Raw genomic sequence first — 23688 nt, 5'->3', positions numbered from 1 at the left:
GAGATTCCTTTTCCTCCATCTGGCTATTTAAATTTAGGAGCTCCTCAAGTCTCAATCATAGTCACTCTTCTCTTTTCACACTATATTCTTCCTACATGATTAAACTTACACTTTGTTTGGGCTTCAGTTACTCTTATAAGATAATTACTCAAACATTTATATAGCCAACTTTATATTCAGCTGCCTACTTGATATTTCTACTTGTATGTTTCAACAGCATCTCAGACTCAAAAGAATCATATCCAGGCTAACAAACAAAATGAACAACAGAAGAGTCAATGTAACACAAAATAAAAGTGACAGCACAAATCTGTTCATGCTACTTCCTGCTTAAGATTGTTTCAGTTGCTTCTCCTTTGACACAAGACAAAGATCAGTATCCAAAAGGTAGTTTACAAGTTCTGACATGATATTTTCTGCCATTATTCTTATTAAATGAATACATCTTTATAGACTGAATCGACAAGAGGAAAAAATAGGACCAGAAAGATAGTACATGGTGAAAGATCAAGAAAAAAGGCAGAGCAAAATATCCTATGGCCAAAGATGCCAATAAAGGTGCTGAAAAATAGAGGGCATTACATGTTGTAGATTGGTCTAGGAGAAAGCATGCTGATTAGAGGAGTCAATATGATCACTGAGAGTCCTGGTTGTTAGGAAAGAGTTTTAATTAGTAGGTGAAAATTAAATTCAGATTAGGAAGGTTTCATGCAAGATAGGGAAAATAGGAATATAAAAGCTGAAAATATAGTTTTCTAGTCCAAGAAGTTTTGTGATAAAGTAAAAGAGAGAGAAAGGAGAGGGTTGAAAAAAAATCACAGGAAGGGAAACCTACTGTTAAAGAAGAAAAAAAGAGTAAATGCAGGGGAAAAGGAAAGAAGATGTAAAACAGTGACGAAGGCTAAAGATTAAATAACTTTATTGGTAAGAAAAATGCACAGCTATTCTTCTGACATGAGAAAAACTACAAAAAGATGAATAAAAAGAAAAGTTTGGTGATTAATTTGCTTTAAAAAGCATAAGGAATAAATTGAATGTCTGTGATATTCTTGATCAGTCAAAGCCAAAGTTATCTGATTGATGAGTGGCAGCATCAGGGCTTCAACAGTATTCATTTATGGGAACTGATGTTATGGATGCATCCGATAAAATCAACCAGAGATGAGATGTAACATTCTAAGATTGCACAGCAAAATTAACCAATAATTTTTTCTTATTAATGTTTTATTCATTATTTAAAGTAATCATTTACTTGTGTCACTTTATTATTTTTTTTTCCAGGAACAGAACACAGTGGATAAAAGAGAAGAACCTTGTTAGGAATCTGTGCAGCAAGAACTGTAGACTCTTTGAGAGGCGTCACTGAAGGCTCTAGGAAAGCACTGACTCATTTTCACAATATAATGGAACGGCCATAGAGTCTCATAAAAGTATGTGATGTTCCAAATGTCAAGCAGGGTTATATAATATCCTTTGAGAACCAACAAATTGCTATTAGACAGACAGGTAAAAAGGTGGTGGACAGTGTCTCAGAAATAAAATGTAATACTTAATGAATGTGCCACCCTATCTTTCATTTTCAAAGTGGTTTGAAGTACAAGAAACATGCTGTATCTTAGTACAAACAGGATGTTAGCAGTAAGTACTGCCTCTGATCATTACAAAATACAATGTTAGTGATGAATAAATAGAACTCTCTCAAAATACAATGTTCTGCATTATGGTCTTTTATTTTAAACTAAATAAAATAAATACATTAGGTGTTTGATAAAACTGTGCATTTTGTATTTGTATTATTAATTACATATTATATATATGTAAATATGATGTGGAAAAACACTGTCTTAAGTTGACTATTAAGTAAAATATATAAAGCTTAAAATTGTGTAACCCTTTTCACAGTTAAATATGCTCTTAAGATATTATTTAAAGAGATTAATTAATGGAAATGCTTCCCCTTTGAAACATATCTTTTGAAGTGAGACTGAAGTAGTTCTTATTTAGTAAAGTGATTAAAATTTATTTCATGCTGGTTTTCCAAAGGAGATTATTTTTTTGGACCGACTTTCCAATTAAGGCTTGAAGTGTATGTTGGGCAATTTGTACATGGGAAAATGATTTTACTTAAAAATCTGTGCTCTGAAAAGTGCTATGCTATCACTGGCCTGTGCAGTGACTGCACACCCTTCTCGGTGGAGGGTCTGACAGACTGCAGATGTCTGGGGAAGTAGTTTATTTAATCATTTGATCACAGACCTGTGGTTCTAATGACAAGCTCAATGCAGCCAACTGTACTCTTCTAAGAAGCATAGCTTTACTTTTCTTTAAGAATTTTAATATTTCATACCATCTTGAACCACTTGTAAACATCCCACTTCGGGATCAAATATTATCAATACCTTACACTCTAAGTAATTATGAAATCACACCTTCTCCTTTCTTTATTTTCTGCAGCTTGCACATTTAGTTGAAGGAAAAAGGCTATACTTTAAGTAACCTGGCAAATAGGAACCGAACATATTTTGTGTTTAAAGGACTTGAAATTTTTTATGGACACTAATGATATTTCCAAGTTTTTACTGTTTTAAGAAATCTTTGACACTAACATCAAACTAAGAATGAATAATTGTTACACTTACCTCTGATCTCCTCCCTCTGTTCAAATAAGCACAGACTGGGCTGAAAGCACCACTCCCACAGACATACAAATGTGTGCGGTTGAAAGCCTGAATTACACGAACAAAGTTCCCGCAGCCATGCTAAAAAAAAAGGAAAACTGAGCAGTTAGTAACCCAATGACTTTTATTGGTATTTCTAAGTATTACTGTGACGCTTTGTTATACGTTTTTCTTTATGCCCTAACTTTTTAATTAGTTAGGAGATAATAAGAGAACATGGTTTATTCCATGGTGTGTTTTAGGAGGAAGGTTGTCTAACAGATAATGAGTAAAATGATATGTCTCTGTCATATTTCAGTATTTTTTATATTGGGTATGTTTTTATGTTCTGAAATTTTATTAACTTACTCTTTTTCTGAGAAAGCTTAGAAATTGAAAAGTACACCAAACTGTTTCTCAACTTTTCCTCAAAACATTACACACACACACACACACACACACACACACACTCACCCATGTTATATAAAACATGTTGTGAATGCATTGCGCTTATAGAAAGTCCATGGAGTTATCATTAGTTACAGTAGCAAACACTATTAGCTTTCATAATGGGGTGAATAAGACATATGTTACACAAATGTCAGTACTGTCACTTTCTATGAAAAATAATGGAATCATGATCTCTCTGCTCTTGGTCCCCTAAAATACTTTCCTCTTTCCCAGAACTCCTTTCGCACCTACTCCCAGTCCAACCATTGGAAAGGCTGTCATTTATTCATTCAATGAAATGCAAAATGATTATGGTGATTATAAGCTGATTACGACCTTGCAAAATACATAAATGTGGTCAGCACCGAATTAACCATTGCATGTTCTGTTCTTACAGGGTCACTATCCTTTGCTGAGTACACATTAATCAAGCCTGAGGCTGAATACTGTTCCCTTCACAAAGTCATTGTTCTAGCAACGTTTAATAATATTACACATTAGAGACAAACAGTTTTATAAAGAAATATGTCAGACTCAGTGGTTTTCTGATGGGTGTTCATACAGTATATTTTTTTCTCTTCTAGGTACCACATACTTTACTAATATTTTATAATGCACATTTATTATTTATATTATTAAAAAGTTTAAAAAACTTTGCCAAAATTTAATTTAAAGTCAATATTATTTTATATTTTCTCATAATTTTCTCCTTTTATACTCATTATTACTTGCCAGAAAATATACGCTTATTTTCATATGTAGTAATTGTATACATATATATGTTTCTGTTATGGATTTTTATTATTAAATAATCAATCACCAACCCTGCTGTTAAACAAATTTAACCTTACAGAGCAGACTATATTCTTTATTTTTATTTTAAGACATTAATAATTTTTGTTAAATATATAGTGTCACTGTATCTTGACACCTGTTTATAGAGGTGCCTAGAAACTGACTACATACTGCAGCTGAAATGTGTTTCTCTGGAGAAAAATCATAGATGAAGTATGGTGTATATATATTATGTCTATGTTTAAAGATATATGTGAGCAATGAGACTTGTGTTTATTTTTTTTCACATCCAAGTTCAGTCATTCTGGGATTCTGTACATAATATTTTCCTGTAAAACATGAATTTGATTCAATTCTATTAATAAGAGGTTATGTCTGTTTCATCTTGAGGTTGCAGATTTTTCCATTATGAATTTTTGGTATTGGGATAAAGGAAGAAGTCACTAATATCTCTTTTATATCTCAAATACAGATTACACTTGTTTCATGTATATGTTTATGTTTATATATATGTTATATATATGTATTTATTATGGCTAATATTTTTGAAAATTTATTTTGCACTAGATATGAGAACAATCATTTTATATATTTAACCTCTTTTACTTTCCAGGAAGATTGATTTTTACCTTTAGAGATCACATTTATTGAGTAAACTATGTATATTCACTCGGGTTTTCAACTCAACCCCTTTTAGAAGCACAAAGTTTAGATCTTGTTTAATTAACTTGCCTGAGGTCACATAGCTAGAAATAGATAAAGCAGATTTTCAAACACAGATGTATTTAACATAGAATCTTGTACTTTTAACCACTTTATGATTTGCCATTTGGTAAGAACCCCACAGTTGTTAGATGGAAGTTTTTATAACAGTTACTAATATTTATACAGCTCTTAATCCTTTGATGTTGTTTTTAATTTTCTCAGCAATGTTCCAATTAAAATATTTAGTCCCATTTTAGTGATGAGGAAATTGAGCCCCCCAAAGGGTTAAATGAAGTGCTCTAGGTTTAATAAGTAAATCATATGAATTTGAATATGTCTTAAAAATGGTTGTCCTCTACCATGAAGCACCATAGGCTTCCCTGGTGGCTCATATGGTAAAGAATCTTCCAGCAGTGCAGGAGATCCAGGTTTGATCCCTACGTCAGAAAGATTCCCTGGAGAAGGAAATGGCTACCCACTCCATTATTCTTGTTTGGAGAATTCCACAGACAGAGGAGCCTGGTGGGCTACAGTCTATGGGGTCCCAAAGAATCAGACACAATTGAGTGACTAAACTTCAACCATGAAGGCAAATTCCCATACTATCTGATGATGCTTTACTGTGCTCTTCCAAACCCTCTTCAAAGTGAAAAACATAAAATGAAAAATAAATCAGTCGCTTTAATTATTAAGAATCATTTTCTAGATCCTTTCTGTTTCTATTGTACTTAGTTTCTATCCACATTATTTCTGACCTAGACCACTGCAGTTGTGTCAATTCCATCCAGAAAATATTTGTTTACTGAACACATCCTGTGCAAGCATTGTATAGGGTGCTAGCAACACTGAAATAAATAGATTCAATTTTCATTTTCAGGGCAAGGAGAGCATATACATTAGGCTGTAGCAGATGTTATAATAAGGTTATTTTTTGCAAAATGTGCTATACAAGGAAAGAAGAGAAAATGCATAATACTGAACTGGGTATAAAGGTTTGAGAGTGAATGTCATTTGAGCTATAATTTGCAGAATAAGCTACAGATTTTCACAGGCCAAAGCAGAAGAAAAGGACATCCCAACAGAAAACAGCATGAACAAAGAAAACTGAAGGTATGACAGTGCAAGCTTTTGTTGGAGAATAGTGCCTACAGGGTATAGAGGATTACTATGTGATGAAACTAGGCAGGCAATTAGAACCGGACTACCATGCCACAGGATGACGGGCAGCAGAGCGTGAATTCTCAGGGCCAGATGACTTAGGTTCAAACTCTGATTTTATCTTTTTTTTATCTTTTACTAGCTGTCTGAGCTTGAGATATGCACTTAGCCTCTCTGTGCTTCAATCTTCTTCTCTGTAAATGGTGATGATAATATTTGTTGAAAGCAGTATACCACGGAAGCACTTGGAACAGTGTGTGGCACATAATAAATATACCCAACTTTAGGTATCAGATGTTTTCATATATAATTTTAGTTCCACCTGTCAGTACAAACACTGTGTAGTGGGCAGTTGTCCTGCATAAAGTTTTGTACATGTCCTGACCACAACAGACATCCATAAAAGATTAGTGGAACGAGACATTAGGGAAATTCAGTACTGTGGATGCTTTCTTTTTATTGCTTAATTCTCTTTCAAAACTATTTCAAGGTATAAAGCTAAATGAAAAATGAAGCTTCTAACATTATGGAGAATATAATATCATTTTATGTATACACACACACACACATAAATATATACACACATGACCTATACTAAAATGCTTGAATAATATACTTCATATTTTTAAGTTACTATGTTTGGGTGGTATAACTTATTTTATTTATTTAACAGTGTGTGCTAACTATCTGCTATACACTGTTCTAATCTTTCTGCAAATGTTAATTCACTAATCCCCTTAGTAACTCAATAAGGTAGGTTTTATGTGTGTATCCATTATACAGATAAGAAAAATGAGGCACGGAGAGGTAATAAGACACTGTTTTTTGTTGCTCTCTATGAGCTCTTCTGGGCCTTCAAAGATTTCTGTGTTAAACAGGTATTAGTTGTATAACTTTAAAATAGATGTTTTTAAAAAAATAAGCTTTGGAGCTCAGATTAATAGGGCTTTAAAAATATTGACTCTTCATGGTCCATACTACATTTTTTCTTCTTGGTCTGGGGGATGTATCAAGGTATTTTGATATATGTATTCCTAAAGAAAATACATTTTTCAAGTAGTGTAGGGTCCTCTGGTCACAGAAACATGGAAATTGATATTCTACAATTAATAAATCAAGTTTGACATTGTGCATATGTAATATATATAGGTCTAAATATATGTAACCCTGCTTAATTTTTAAATTATCTCTTACAGTATATACTTAGCACATTCATTATATCCTATCTCATTGGATATGTTTGACAGCATGTGCTATTGTTTAGGGCTCAATTTATTTATAGTATTAATAAAATATCAAAATTTAGAAATAAATGGAGCATGTAGGAATGTAAATAAATAGGGGCAGAAAGGGAAATTGCAGGGTAAGTTATACTCTCTTTAGCTGAGGTAGAAAATAAGCTATATTGCTACCATATTTTATTTTATTTATAAACATTAGGTTATTATATAGTATTATTATGATATTACCTGGGGTCAAATTTCAAATTATATTGAATTCTTTTCTAATGAATGAGCATTATTTTTATAATTTTAATTAAAATTTGATACAAGTAAAAAATATAAAGAAGTAAAGGGTGTTTGTACGCTTTTAGATTGCTATAGAAGTAGGAAATCTGTTAGTAGGTTATGCTATTTTTAGTAGACAACTAATATAATATTTTAAAGTAAAACATTAATGTAACCACCATATATCTTTAAAATTATACATAACGAATTTATAAATTTAGTAATCTAAAAGGCATTAATAACTCATTATCCACTATGTCCTACTCCCAACCTGAGACAATGACTTGGAATAGATTCCCATGCTCACTGCTTCCATTTCTGTTTTTTCCAGATCTTGTTTAAATTTTATGAAGTGCCTAGATACAGATCTGGGCACTAGAGATAATGACACTTACTACCTGGCATTTTCAACCACTAAAAATGCAGTGAAATAAGTTCTAGAGGGTTTCAAGTACACATACAGGGAGGGACAGCTAGCCTAGTTCTCAGTGGCAAGAGAAGATTCTCCAGAGAAGTGACATATGAACTGTCATTTGAAAGGGTGTGCAGATGATTCCCAGGCTAAAAAGATGGGAAGGTAATTGCTCCTTGGAAGAAAAGCTATGACAAACCTAGACAACATATTAAAAAGAAGAGACATTACTTTGCTGACAAAGTTCCGTATAGTCAAAGCTATGGTTTTTCCAGTAGTCATGTTTGGAAGTGAGAGTTGCAGTATAAAGACGGCTAAGAGCTGAAGAATTGATGTTTTTGAGCTTTGGTGCTGAATAAGATGCTTGAGAGCCCCTTGGACAGCAAGGAGATCAAAACAGTCAATCGTAAAGGAAATCAATCCTGAATATTCACTGGTAGGACTGATGCTGAAGCTGAAGCTTCAATACTTAGGCCAGCTGATGTGAAGAGCTGACTCATTAGAAAAACCCCTGATGCTGGGAAAGATAAAAGGCAGGAGAAAGGGATGACAGAGGATGAGATGGTTGGATGGCATCACCGACTCAAAGGACATGAGTCTGAGCAAGTTCCGGAGATGGTGAAGGACAGGGAAGCCTGGGGTGATGCAGTCCATGGGGTCACAAAGCATTGGACATGACCGAGCGACTGAACAACAACAAATCAAACAAGAAGGGAATCACCTGAAGCCTGTACCAACGGCTGAAAGAGGGAAAGGGTACAACTTGTTTGAATCTCAGTATCACTGAAATAAAAAGGGGAAAAGTTAACATAAGACCTAGCATAGCTGCCACCAAATCTATCAATTTTTTCATAAATACCCCACCTGCAATGAAGTTTTCTTTGTCTTTTGTATGTATCCTTAGCATTTAACATAATCTCCCTGGAGAGGTGGCATGTTTCATCAACTAAGAGCAAAAGATCTAGAGCCACATGTGCTTGAGGCAGACAGAGGCCTTTCACTTGTTAGTAGTGCAGTTTTGGGTAAATTCCTCATTCTCTCAGTGATTCAGTTTATCTATCTTAAAAAATGAGGATGACGACAAGGTCCATCTTGTAGCACTGTCACAAGGATTAAAATAAAACATTTAGAATAGCTCCTAGCCCATTCTATCAGGTATTGGCTAATATTAGTTGATAATTACTGTATATATGTCTCATCATCTCTAGTATATTGTAAAGACTCTTAAAGGTAGGAATTCCACTTTAATCACCTCTGGTTTCTTCACAATATCTAACTGATTTGTACAAATTAAAATAATCAGTTCCTGCATCTTAAAAAAATGAAATATTATGTAATTATATGATATTTATTTCAAAAGATCCAAAAGATTCTTAAATATTTGGTTTCACTGAGAAGTATAATTAAAATACATTGTTTGTTCTACAGAACTTCTATTTAACTATCATTCTTCTACTGATAGTATCTTGACTAAAAAAAAATTGTTTATAAGAACCTCACATGTATTAAGTGAGATGAATTTGTCAACATTCTCCTCTCTTGCAAAAAACGGAACATACATTTGAAATTTAGTTTGATTTTTATTTCCTAGGACCCAACAATGTTGGTTCTACTACAACTCTCTACCAGTTACCTCTGATATATGTATTAATTGGCTGTTTGGCAAAATATAAAGATATTCATGGATGATATCATACCATGATAAAACTATGTAAAAACATAAGCATGTATTAATGGCTTTATTTAAAGACCTTTAATTATAAGACAGCAAATAGCAGAGCATTTCTTCCTTGCCAAAGGGAGAAAGGAATCAAATGACTTGGCTAAGATCCTTAAGAAAATCAACAACATTTTTTGGAAAGAGAATGTGCAAAGGAATCTAAATTCTATATATTCTGCCTGTGGCAGTTTGTATGAATGGAAAAAAAATTGAACAAAGAACAAATACAGTAACTGTAGCCACAGGATATTATTGTGACAAAAGGTGAGACATGTTCATATATGCATCCATGGGAAAAAATCTCTACATTAGAGAATTAAAAGAAAAAAGTTTACTTCATGCAAAATTATTGGAATAATAGCTTCAGGGAACCAAAAAAAAGTTCTTTTTTCACAACATTAAGCTTCATTATACTATTGGTTTCCTAGAAGGCAACTGCAATATACTCTTATGAATGTTTCTTTCACATTTTTCTGGATTTTTTCCTTTTTGATTGTGGTCCGCAAATCCTGTGGGTAGCAAATATGCTCCAGTGAGCTCCTGTCCATTTTGAATTTTCTCTTAAAGGTGAATTATGAAACTGAAACAATAAAACCCTGAGCTGAGTCACTCCTGATAAGGCACTCTTGCCAAAACACCATCTGGTGATACCTGAAGATCTTCTGTGGCCCTGCCTTATGGCAGGCTTTTTCAGGAACTTGTATTGATACCTAAACTGTTAAGAATCAATAAATATAAAAGTTTAAGTTCCACACTTCTTCATCCACAAGGAAGAAGTCTGAGACAAGAGGTGAAATGAATATAAGCTTCATTATAAACATTAAATGTGGCCAACAGATCTTACATGCTGCAAGCATGGCAAAAACAACAACAAAAAACAACAAAAACCATTAAATGACTTGTGCACTTAAAGAGTTGCTCCATTTTTTAAATAATATTCAAGAATAATTTAATGTGTCCATTTCATCAAGCTATTTGTAGAAATAAATATAGATTTATTCCTTGACTCTCTATATGAAATCTCACCTAAAGGAATACATTTTGTAGAAGTGTTGCACACTGAACACTTACTTATGCTTATATCCGTCCTGATTTTTGTTCCTGTGGTTATTTTTAATTAACAAAGATACCAGTCATTACTGGTGATTTATACCTCTGGAATGTGCTGGCTAACCATAATCCTTTGCCGAGAATCTTTCTTTGGAAAAGCCCACATCGTATCTGGGAGCTACTCCAGACACTTGAATTATCATTATTTTAGCAGCATGCTGAGAATTCTGCAGGTTGGATCCACTTTGAACAGGGGTTATTACTAAAATCCATCACGAAAAGTGTCAGGGTGCAATAATAAAAGCAAAGCAGGAAATTTTCACCCAGTCAGGAATTCCTAAATTACAGTGTTTAAGAGTTACAATCACTTTGCATTTACATTTTTTACCATATGTCCTGCAGAGGATTCAGAACACCAACACCCTTTGTCTCACTCTTGGCTGCACTCAAAGTACATGAATTCAAAGACCAAATATTTAAGTTTTGGATTTTTTTTAAGCACTCACTGTGGGATCTTTGCCAGCCATTTTGCACTCTTCGACTTTGATTGCAGATGCTGGCCAGAAAACCTGCTCAGAAAGGAAAACAAAGGTTGCATAATCTCATTTGTACATATGACAGCCCAATGTTCTTCATTTACTTCATGCTAACAGATATTTTAAAGTTATTTCTATATTTATATTTCAAAATTCTTTCATTTATGAACTCAAGTTAATGAAGGTTTTATTACTTTATTATAGCAATTATGTTTTTGTTTCTTCCATGAATTTTTCCTTTAACAAGTCTTTCTATGATAAGTGCCCATTTACTAATAGTACAATTTTTCAAATAAGGAAATTATTAATATGCATAGTATAATGTGTATTTCCCTCCTTCTGATTTACAGTACACTTTTCACAACTGGTCATATCACAGTGAATTTATGTTCATATTGCTATCTCATTTTTTTCAGTAAACCACACTGCTAGGCTGGTAGATTTACCTGAAACTAGGTACTTCAACAGCTAAAATAACTCAAATAAGGACTCTCTCTGACATACTGTGACAGCATTCTAAGTTGTTGTAGCTTTGGATTAGGGCTGGTAGGGATGATTTTTTTTTAAAATTGTCATGTTAAAATAATAAATTCAGAAGTCTCCTTGCTGTAACAAATTTATAATTAATCTACTTTTATTTCTTTACTTCAATGAACCTCATTTTATTTCCTTGCTGTGAAATATTTAGGTTGGTGCAGAAGTAATTGCAGTTTTGCACTGTTGAAATTTGTTGTTTAATATCAGAATATATTCATAAATAAATGTGGATATATTGTACATTTTAATGCACATTTCTGTTTTATGTGTTTTGTTTTGCTAATGACTTATTACTTACTTTTTATTTTATATGTATTTTAGACTATGGAATGGAGAAGGAAATGGCAACCCACTCCAGTATTCTTGCCTGGAGAATCCCAGGGACAGAGGAGCCTCGTGGGCTGCTGTCTATGGGGTTGCACAGAGTCGGACATGACTGAAACGACTTAGCAGCAGCAGCAGCAGACTATGGAAATGATACTAGACAAAAAGCAAATTTGAGTGATTTTCTTATTAAACTTCAAAATCAGTTGTAAAGCAGCAGAAACAACTTGCAACATCAATAACACATTTGGCCCAGGAACTGCTAATGAACACACAGTGCAGTGGTGGTTCAAGAATTTCTGCAAAAGAGACGAGAGCCTTGAAGATGCGGAGCATGTTGCCCAGCCATCGCAAGTTGACAACTACCAATTGAGAGTCATCGTTGCAAATTGACAATGACCAATTGAGAGCCATCTTTGAAGCTGATCTTCTTACAACTACATAAGAAGTTGCTGAAGAACTCAATGTCGATCATTCTAAAGTTGTCTGGCATTTGAAGCAAACCGGAAAGGTGAAAAAGCTTGAGGGTGCCTCGTGAACTCACCACAGATCAAAAAAATCGTTGTCTTGAAGTGTCGTCTTCTCTTTTCTGTGCAACAACAACAAATCATTTCTTGATTAGATTGCAATATGCGATGAAAAGTGGGTTTTATATGACAACCGGTGATGACTAGCTCAGTAGTTGGACTGAGAAGAAGCTCCAAAGCACTTCCCAAAGCCAAACTTGCACCAAAAAAAAAAAAAAAAAGGTCATGGTCACTGTTTGGTGGTCTGCTGCTGGTCTAATACACTACAGCTTTCTGAATCCTGGCAAAACCATTCCATGTGAGAAATATGCTCAGCAAATCGATGAGATGCACTGAAAACTGCAATGCCTGCAGCCAACATTGGTCAAAGAAAAGGCCCAATTCTTCTTCACAACAATGCCTGACCACGTCACACAACTAATGCTTCCAAAGTTGAATGAACTGGGCTACCAAGTTTTGCCTCATCTGCCATATTTACCCGATCTCTTGTCAACTGACTACAACTTCTTCAAGCATCTAGACAACTTTTTGTATGGAAAATGCTTCCACAACCAGCAGGAGGCAGAAAATGCTTTCAAAGAGTTTGTTAAATCCTGAAGCAGAGGTTTTTATGCTACAAAAATAAATAAATTTACTTCTTGTTGGCAAAAATGTGTTGATTGTAATGGTTCCTATTTTGATTAATAAAGATGTGCTGGAAACTAGTTTTAATAATTTAAAATTCATGGTCTGAAACCACAATTACGTTTGCACCAACCTAATACAATGAAATAGTTAGCCCTTGAACAACTTGCTGGTTAGGGACACTGACCTTATATTCCAATTCCACATCTAGAGATTCAATCAACCATGTAATATGTAGTATTTATAACCCTCAAAAATCTGCATGTAAGTGGACACATGCAGTTCTAATCCCTGCTGTACAGGCCACACTTGTTCACAGAACAGTGAATTTAATAACTGTGTTCCTTTCAAGGCTGTCTTGGACTATGTACAGATGACAGGGTAGGTTATCTTTTAAACTAATCATTTTTCATGCTATACGCCATGCTTCTCTTTTCTGCTTTTGATGTATGTATACACAGGAAGTATTTTCTCACTTAGTTTCAAGTTTTAGATGGTGAAAAACTATGAAAGTAGACATTAAGAACTGAATTTATTATATTTTCAGTCCTTGAAATAAGTACTAACTTTCAATTATTTATTGACATGTGGCCTGTTCTAATGAAATTCATAATTTTTTTGCCGTATTTGAAATTTTTAAAGAACAAGGCATCTAGGAATTCAGCACTGCCCTCATGAAAATGATAAACTTACACTCAAAGGTTCTTGACTTATGTTGTTAATATTCAAGGAAAGAATGTGATCTTTGCTGCCCACGTACATCCGGTCCTGATCTTCATCCATTAATAATATCCTGTAGTCTAAAGGGTGTTGGGATAGGCTGAAGTATTCAGAGGTCTTGGTTTCTCGAAGCTCTGAAATGGTGAACACCACAAGTGAAAAATGAGAATCTTGATCTTATTATTTTAATGAAAATTAACTTACTGAAATATTTACAAAAAAAGGTCAAGATATATTTTCCTCTTACAACAAATTAATTGTAAAGCAGTTATCTTATTGGATTTTTTAATTTATTGCCTTTATGCTGAATTAAAACATAAATCAATAAATGCAATGTTAAAGTTTATAGTAGTATTATTTGATTACAAAATTATACACATTTCATAAGATTTCAACTCAGTTTTTTTAGTTTCTCATCAGCTCAAAACTAGTTAAGATAAATCAACCAAAAACATATAGCAATTGAGTAGACTGAACAAATACAAAAGCAACGACAGTGTAAATGTCTTCCTAGCTTCTCTTAATGTTTTATTGCTGGACTCAATATGTTCATCATATTAGGACTGTTATTTCCAACTTTAAATATTTATCATATACACATGTATCAATAGAAAAACATGAATTTTCAAATGTTCTGAATTTTTAGATTTTCAGTATCTCAATGGTCAGTGACACGTGTTCATTTGAATTCTTGTACATTAAACATGTGTCTATATAGCTAAACTTTCAAGACAATGAATGCACATGACAATTAAAAAAATCAATAATCATTGTAGTAGGTTCAATTTTCTTTCCAGTCAAATTTCTCCTTTGTACACTTAAAGACTTTTCCACTCAAATGGTTTAAGAGTTGTTTGTTCTTTTGATTATGATCTTAAGAAAGTGATAAACTCTACAAAACAGTCTGCTTTCAGGCATTACTCTTTCAATGTTGAACTAATTCTAAATTTTAGTCATTGAACAGCTAATGCATTTCGAGAAGTTCTCATAGGGCTGTGATTTGATTTAAAACAAAATTAAAAATTCTAAGAATTCTTATAGGCAGCCATGAACTTTATTCTGTGAGCATCAGGGCTCATGTGTGAAGACAAAGAACAACAAATTTAACCTCTTTTCTGGGCACACCAGTTCAGAATGTCTGTCATAATATCTTTCAAGTGGTTTTATACCTAGCCAGTGATCTAAAAATACTATGGGAGCAGAATAGTGATTATGAAGCCAGACTGTGGTACCAAACTTCCTGTGACATTGAGCAATAGTAAATTAGTAAGCCTAGTAAGCACCTCACTGTGCCTTAATTTCTTCATTTGGAAAAAACAACAATAATGGTATACTCTACTGAGAGTCTATATGAAAATCAATAGAATTGATATACATAAATATATACCTGAAATGAGTGACAAGTTATTCAATTATAATAATCATTACTGTTGGTCTGAATAATCTGAATTATTAGTTATAGGAAAGTATGAAATTAGAAAAAAAAGAGGCAAATTTTCCTGTTTTTTCTTTCTTTTTTTAATTTAAAAAGCTAGGTTCCTAAAATTACTAACACATCCTCTTAAATCATCGTCTCTGATATTCTGTCCACTCAGTGACACTAAAGTGCAAGATTTTTATGTGGAAAGAACCATTAACAACTGGTAAAGTATTTCAGGAGAATCTTAAGAAGTAAATTATGAGAGAAGACAAGAACAAAAGATATTGAAAGACCATTTAAATAAGAGACTCAGATGACAGATCTTTGGAAATAACAGACATGAAGGTGCAGCACGCTAACCTAGTTACTGAGCCTCACTAGATGTCACAGACAGCCAAGTGATGCAGCTGGCAGTCCTGGTGTAACTGGCCTGGAAACTGAAACACCTTCTTTCACGAGCAGAGTAAAAAAGACTGGAGAGATGTCATTCAGGAAAAAAGTCAGTCCTTGCTAGATGAAAGGTTATTGTTGAAATAGGAAAAAAAAAAAATCCAAGCCTTCAGAACATGGGAGAATATAAAATGCAACAAATGTCACTAAAAAAAAGGTTGGAGACGACACATTCTGCTTAAATTTGCCTAAAATCCAGAGCGTTTAATAAAGCTTGCTTTTCATCCTATGGAGGAGATTCATGGTTTCACAATTTCCCTGTTAAAACATCATTTGTAAGGCTCCAGTTGGGTGTAGGATAGATTTTCAACAAACACCTCATGAATAAGTAACTCTCCAGTGAAATACAGAGACTAAGTAAAATGCAACTGCGTTCAACGCATCTGGGATCTAACCACCACTAATCTGAATGCTGGCCCTGTCATTTCATTTATCAATGTACTTGGCAAGTGCCTTTACCCCTCTAGACCCCCGTGTTTTCATCTGTTAAGTCAAGATAATAATAGTTCTTACATCACAGGGGTATTGTGAGGTTTAAATTGTTAGTATGTATCAAGTGCTTAAAAGAGTACCTGTCTTATGGTGACGTGGGTTACATGGGTTACTATTATCATGACTTGGGACAAGACATCAAGCTTCAGCCAGACAAGTAAGAAGGACAATTTGTTACACAGGGGGCAAATATGGAGAGACCACACTGTCTGATTTATATTTACTAATATATATATAATATTTCTGCTTTTCACACATAGAATCTACTCAACTTATTTGAGCAGGACAGTAAAATAATAAACTATCTTTAAGAATAATAATTTGAGTGTGCAGGATAATTTGGGGGCATGTGAAACTGGAAAACTAGGAGATGCTGTTCCAGCTATGATGTTAATAAAGATCTGCTATGCCAGAAATAGATGTGAGGGACACTTGAAGGATTTGGAATGATTTTATATGAAGCTGGCCCTTGGGTATAAGGAAGAGGCAATCATTTTCCAAAGTTGTAAACTAAGAACAGGATGAATTGAACATGGCCTTTACTACTTTCGAGGGATTTGAAATGGAAATTTCTTTGGTAAAGAGATTGAGTGTTGATAGATTCAATTCAAACCAAAGCAGAAATATTCCACAAGCATGTAAAATTTAGATAACTAGTTTCCCATCAGAAATATCAAATCTGCAGGGAGAGACCTCCAGGTCCTCTCATGGATGATGTGAAGTTCTGAGAGTACACAGGTCTGAAGAAGTTCTGGGCAGAAGCTCTGAAGAAGAGTAAATATAAGTGAAAAGCAAAGAACAGAGACACATTGATTGTTAGATCCCAAAAGAGTAGCTCTGTAATCAAAATTCAAAGTGTGTCATGAGGTAATGAAGCAATGTAATATTGTGGAGAAAGTACAGAATTGGAGTCAAACAGTTCTGAGGTGAAATCCCAGTTGCATCATTTACTAATCTGTTTAAAAAAAAAAAAAACAAAACAACAACAAACTATCTCTTTTCTCCCAGGTTTTGATGTTGTCATCTACATACTGGTTATGTCAATACATAGCTCAAGGATCTTGCCCTAGCACACGGCAGAGGAGCAATGTGCTCCTTTCAGCAGGAAAGATCAGTGACCCTCTGTCTAACAGACATTTTCTTTTTCTTTCCTGTTGGCAGAACTGGTCTGTGCCAACTACAGTGGATCCCCTAGAAAGCTAGTGTCTACAATGTGGCCACATGACTACGTGACTAGTTCTGACCCAAGAGACAGAGAGAAAGTCTTCTGCAAGGTTACTGGAAGAGGGTCTTGGGTCTTAAAACTGACACAAAAAAGAGGTGACTTCTTTTTCTGCCTCTGGACATTGGTATGTGAGCACAATATTTTCAGCAGTTGCTGCTACCAAAGAGACTGTTTTCTGAGAATGCAGAAATTAAAAAAAAAAAAAATTGAGTTCTCTAAGAAATCATTTAATGCCCTAACTAACCCTGGAACTGCTCTCTTACAGGACTACTTCTCTCTTTTTCTCACCATACTGCATGGCATACAGGATTTTTTTCCCCAACCAGGGATGGAAACTGCCCCTCATGCAGAGGAGGCTCAGAGTTTAACCACTGGACCAGGGAAGTCTAAGGACTACTTCTGTTACATATGATTAAAGAAAAAAAAAATCCTTGACTTTTTTAAGGCACCTTGAGTTTCCAGTGTTCACAGCCCCTAACACCTTCTCATTCTTCCTACGATGGTTTGTTGAGTTTGGGTATTTTTTTTTTTCTCAAAATATTCTTCATTTTTTCTTTCTTTTTGCCTTCTTTTCCTAATCTATATTGAAACAAAACCAAGAGTGTTTATAAAACTGAGCTGGGAAAATAGCCTCAACCAAATTTTATTTGCAAGTAACAAACAATGGCAGTTCTCTTTATCTATTTCATTAGAAAATAATCAATTTCTTGCATTAAATTCAAATACCAGAGGGAGCAATAACTGCATTAACTTAAGACCTTTCTGGTCCAAAGATTTTATCTCTTTTTGTGGGCCATAAAGCTATCTTCAAATTTAATTACCTGTAGCTCATTGACAGTTGACAGCTGTTAACCAAGGAAGATTTACTTTAGAAGTACCTCTGTTAGAAGCCTAAAAGCCAAGGTTATTTTTTTAAAACTCTATTTAAATTGCTGTTAGTTAGCCAAATTGAACTTTGGTGCCTGGGAAAAACTAAAAAAAATCTAAACAAACTTTTTTTTTTTCCCTTAAAGAATAAAGAGAGGAGTTCAAAGCATCCAGAATTTTTATCTATAAAAAGAACAAAGAATTCATCATTTTGACTTAACACAGATCCAACTTAAGTCAACAAACGATTCAATAATTTGACCACAATTACAGAAAATAACTGATACAATGATTTGGCAACAGTGAGAGAAGGAAATCACAATTACTAGTCTCTCATCTAAACAAGTCAAAGAATTGCACTGTCCTGCATCTGTCTCTTTATATCTTAATAATTATGTCATCCTTTTTACAGCATTGGAAGTATATCCAGTTGAACTGTTTCTCAGGACACGCTCAACTGATTGAGAATGAACTTTGAGAGTAAGTGGTATTAGAAAACGCAGTGGCCCCACAAAGGGCAGTATAGGTCTCTAAGTCCCTGGGAAAATCTCCTGGGAAATAGTATTAAAACAAACAAACAAACAACAATAACAACAAAACCTGCACGTTTCTAGTTTGATATCCACATTATTGTAGAGTTCAAGGGTAGAAAATTATTGTAATTCCTTCCAAGCCAGTGTTCCCTGAGGGAAAATTTGTAGCATTATATGTTTACCTGGAATTCCTGTTTTGATATGGAAACCATTGTGAGCCTTAAAAATTTAACCAAGGCTGGGAGAACAAGAAGTTTCCCCAAAATATAAACTCTAGCAATATAAATTTCTAGAACCACTTGAATATCATCAACATCTTACTATAGCAATTAAAGCATAGTTTAATATACAGAATCTATTCTCTCTGTTAACAACACTCTTTCCCTAACGATGTTAAGAATTAACCTTTGTATTCTTGGGCTTCCCTTGTGGCTCAGCTGGTAAGGAATCCGCATGCAATAAGGGAGACCTGGGTTCGATCCCTGGGTTGGGAAGATGCCCTGGAGAAGGGAAAGGCTACCCACTCCAGTATTCTGACCTGGAGAATTCCATGGACTATACAGTCCATGGGGTCACAAAGAGTTGGACATGACAGAGTGACTTTCACTTTGTACTCTGTTAGTGATCTTAACAATTCCAAGGTGACAAAGTCAATAAGAACTTATTCCTGTGCTGTGGAATGTGATCTTGGTGGAGGAAAGTTGGGAAAGTCTAGGATTCTCTTTTATGAATAATATATATCTGTTAAACTACTAAGTAGAAGAACTTATACCCTCAGAATACTATATTATCTTTTGGGCTATTATAAATTTCAAAACAAAAAAAGATTGTTTGATTGAAAAATCAACTCCTAGGAGTCTCTTCGTGAAAAGCATATGCAACAGTCATTTAAAATTATATTTAATTTTATAGTTCATGATGTGTTATTAATTTATATATTCAATGCATATTTATTGAGCCCTTATCATGGCACACTACGTATCTGCTCACAAAAGAGGACACTAATATGAAAATATCAAGCCTCTATGACAATTATAAATCTTGCCTTGTTCTTGTTGTTTTTCAGTCACTAAATGGGGTATGACTCTTTGCAGCTCCACGGATTGTAGCACGCCAGGCTCCCTTATCCTTCACTATCTCCCTGAGTTTGCTCAAATTAATGTCCATTGAGTCGGTCATGTTTTCCAACCATCTCATCCTCTGTTGCCCATGTCTTCTTTTGCATTCAACCTTTCCCAGCATCAGGGTCTTTTCCAATGAGTCAGCTCTTTCCATCAGGTGGCCAAAGTATTGGAGCCTCAGCTTCAGCATTAGTCCTTCCAATGAATATTCAGGGTTGAATAAAGGAAATTTAGCACTGACTGGCTTGATCTCCTTGCAGTCCAAGGGATTCTCAAGAGTCTTCTTCAGCACCACAATTTGAAAGCATAAATTCTTCAGCCCACTCAGCTGTCCTTATAGTCCAATTCTCACATCCGCACATGACTACTGGAAAAACCATAGCTTTGACTATATGGACCTTTTTTTGGCAAAGTGATGTCTCTGGTTTTTAATATACTGTCTAAGTTTGTCACAACTTTCCTTCCTTCCTCCCAAAGAGCAAGCATCTTTTAATTTCATGGCTGCAATCACTGTCCACAGTGATTTTGGAAAACAAGGAAATAAATTCTGTCACTACTTCCACTTTTTCCCCTTCTGTTTACCTTGAAGTGATGGGACTGGACGCCATGATCTTAGTTTTTTTTTTTTTAATGTTGAGTTTTAAGCCAGCTTTTTCACTCTTCTCTGTTAATTTTGTTTGGTTAAGTCCACCATGACAGTTTCCTTACCATAAGCCTCACCTCACCTATCTGCAGAATGCACACTGATAGATTTTAAAGAAAATCCTTAGCATATCTTTTACTATCAGGACATTGCTACTCAGGAAACAATTTCCTCTCCTAATTGTCTTATCTCATAAGAATTTTAAGTAGGGTGGTCTTAAGTGACCCATTCTCTCCTGGAGGCTTACTATCTTGAAACTAGGATAGAAATTGAACTTCACCTACTCCTTTAGGACAAACAGGCAGATAAAGATAAGAGCACTGAAATTTCAGCAGGCTGACACTATAGTTCCTAATTTCTAAGACAGAGAGACCAGAAGAAATGTAGTAAAAGTGCATTTGTTCAAAAATAATAGTTCCAAATAGCTAGCATTTGTGGGATTAACAGTAGGAGTAATTAACTATTCTGGGTACTTAAAAAGCTTATTCCCATTTAAAACCTTTGTGTTAGGCTTTAAAACTATTCCTACTCCATATTTAAGGAAACTAAACTTCAGTTAATTTGAGCAATCTAACCAAAGCCATATAGTAATGATTACTGATAGAAGAGGCCAGAGCCAAGAATCAAAGCATGGTGGGTTCCTTCATCTGTGAAGTCAGTCAGACACCCTTTTGCTTTTCAGATGAGACTGACAACTTAAACACTTATATATTGGGTTTTTATCTTGTTCTTGACCTGCACATGAGTTTGTGTGTTACCTAGTCCAAGCTTGGTCTGCTTGCACCATGACAGGCACTTAAATGAGAGATGAAGTGTTAAGGCAAGGAATATGACTTTATTCAGAAAGTTGGCTGAACAAGAAGATGGCAGACTAATGTCACAAAATAATCATCTCACAAGGGAAAGATATACTCAACTGAATGCAAAGTTCCAGAGAATAGCAGGCAGAGACAAGAAAGAATTCTTAAGTGAACAATGCAAAGAAATAGAGGAAAACAATAGAATGGGAAAGACTAGAGATCTCTTCAAGAATATTGGAGATACCAAAGGAACATTTCATGCAAAGATGGGCACAAGAAAGGACAGAAATGGCAAGGAGCTAACAGAAGCAGAAGATATTAAGAAGAGGTGGCAAGAATACACAGAAGAACTGTACAAAAAAGATCTTAATGACCCAGATAACCATGATGGTATGATCACTCACCTAGAGCCAGACATCCTGGAGTGTGAAGTCAAGTGGGCCACAGGCAGCATAACTACAAACAAAGCTAGTGAAGGTGATGGAATATTCCAGCTGAGCTACTTAAAATTCTAAAAGATGATGCTGTGAAAGTGCTGCACTCAATATGCCAGCAATTTTGGAAAACTCAGCAGTGGCCACAAGACTGGAAAAGGTCAGTTCCAATCCCAAAGAAAGGCAATGCTAAAGAATGTTCAAACTACTGCACAATTGCATTCATTTCACATGTCAGCAAGGTAATAATCAAAATCCTTCAAGCTAGGATTCAACAATATGTGAACTGAGAATTTCACTGAGAATTTCCATATGTACAAGCTGGATTTAGAAAAGGCAGAGGAACCAGAAATCAAATTGTCAACATCTGCTGGATCATTGAGAAAGCAAGGCAATTCCAGAAAAACATCTACTTCTGCTTCATTGACTATGCTAAAGCATTTGACTTTGTGGATCACAACAAACTGTGGAAAATCCTTAATGAGGTGGGAATGCCAGACCACTTTATCTGCCTCGTAAGAAACCTGTATGCAGGTCAAGAAGCAACAGTTAGAACCAGACATAAAACAACAGACTGGTTGAATACTGGGTAAGGAGTAGGTCAAAGGTATATATTATAACCTTACTTATTTAACTTCTACGCAGAGTACATTATGAGAAATGTCAAGCTGGAATGAATCACAAGCTGGAATAAAGATTGCTAGGAGAAATATCAACAGCCTCAGATATGCAGATGAAATGAAGTGAAAGTCGCTCAGTTGTGTCCAACTCTTTGCAACTCCATGGACTGCAGCCTGCCAGGATCCTCTGTCCATGGATTCTCCAGGCCAGAATACTGGAGTGGGTAGTCATTCCTTCTTCAGGGGATCTTTGCAACCCAGGGATCGAACCCAGGTCTCCTGCATTGCATGTGGATTCTTTACCATCTGAGCCACGAAGGAAGCCCCAGATATGCAGATGATACCCTCTAAAGGCAGAATGTGAAGAGGAACTAAAGAGTCTCTTGATGAGGATGAATGATAAGAGTGAAAAAGTCAGCTTAAATCTCAATATTCATAAAGCTAAAATCATGGCATCTGGTCTCAACACTTCATGGTAAATAGATGAGGAGAAAGTAGAAACAGTAACAAATTTTATTTTCCTAGGCTCTAAAATCACTGCAGACAGTGACTGCAGCCATGAAATTACAGGACATTTGCTCCTTGGAAGACAAGATATGACAAACTTAGCATATTAAAAAAGCAAAGACCACTTTACCAATAAAGGTCCATATAGTCAAAGCTATGGTGTTTCCTGTAGTTATGTACCAATTTGAGAGTTGGACCATAAAGAAAGTGGAGCGCCGAAGAAGTGATACCTTTGAGTTGTGGTGCTGGAGAAGACTCTTCAGAATCCCTTGGACAGCAAGGAGATAAAACCATTCAATGCTAGAGGAAATCAATCCTGAATATTCATTGGAAGGACTGATGCTGAAGCTCCAATACTTTGGCCACCTTATTGGAAGAGCCGACTCACTGAAGATGACCCTGATGCTAGGAAAGATTGAAGGCAGGAGAAGGCGGCAGAGGATGAGATGGTTAGATATCATGACCAACTAACTCAGTGGCCATGAATTTGAGCAAATTCTGAGACAGTGTAGGACAAAGGAGTCTGGTATGCTGCAGTCCATGGGATTGCAAAGAGTGGGAGATGATTTAGCTACTGAACAATATCAACATAATAACAAAAGCAACTGAAAATAAAGGTTAAAGTCAAAGAAAGAGATCCATCATGGAGTCAGAATTGGATCTTTCCTGCAACATGTTCAGTGTCAAATATAGTATAACAAATTTTCTTTATTTGCCAATTTGACGAGTGAGGAGGCTACATGGGATGAGAGGAGGAGAACATTCTCCACACAATTTGAGAACAGTCAAATTCTCAGTGATGCTATTCTCATTAAATCATCACAGCAAGTCCGAGAAGAATGAAAGTGAGAGC

At 35.0% G+C, this 23688-nt stretch overlaps 1 protein-coding gene across 3 annotated transcripts in view; it reads right to left on the bottom strand.

Annotated features, from left to right (window-relative positions):
* SEMA3C (semaphorin 3C) overlaps positions 1-23688 on the bottom strand; it is a 202469-nt gene that overhangs the window by 76430 nt on the left and 102351 nt on the right. For 2 of the 3 annotated variants that reach the window (XM_081535619.1, XM_081535622.1), the window contains exons 3-5: positions 13697-13857; positions 10962-11024; positions 2640-2759 (exon numbers count right to left, since the gene is read on the bottom strand). In XM_081535619.1, coding sequence (XP_081391745.1) covers positions 2640-2759; positions 10962-11024; positions 13697-13857 — 344 coding nt within the window. Of the gene's footprint in view, positions 1-2639; positions 2760-10961; positions 11025-13696; positions 13894-23688 lie in introns of all 3 variants that reach the window. The other variant, XM_081535620.1, reaches the window with a different exon arrangement.

Source organism: Giraffa tippelskirchi, chromosome 10 (assembly GCF_054371585.1).
Source record: "Giraffa tippelskirchi isolate mGirTip1 chromosome 10, T2T-mGirTip1v1.2.pri, whole genome shotgun sequence".
Classification (NCBI taxonomy): Eukaryota; Metazoa; Chordata; class Mammalia; order Artiodactyla; family Giraffidae; genus Giraffa; species Giraffa tippelskirchi.
The sequence above is the reverse complement of the archived record's forward strand: the minus strand, read 5'-3'. Positions and strand labels throughout refer to the sequence as shown.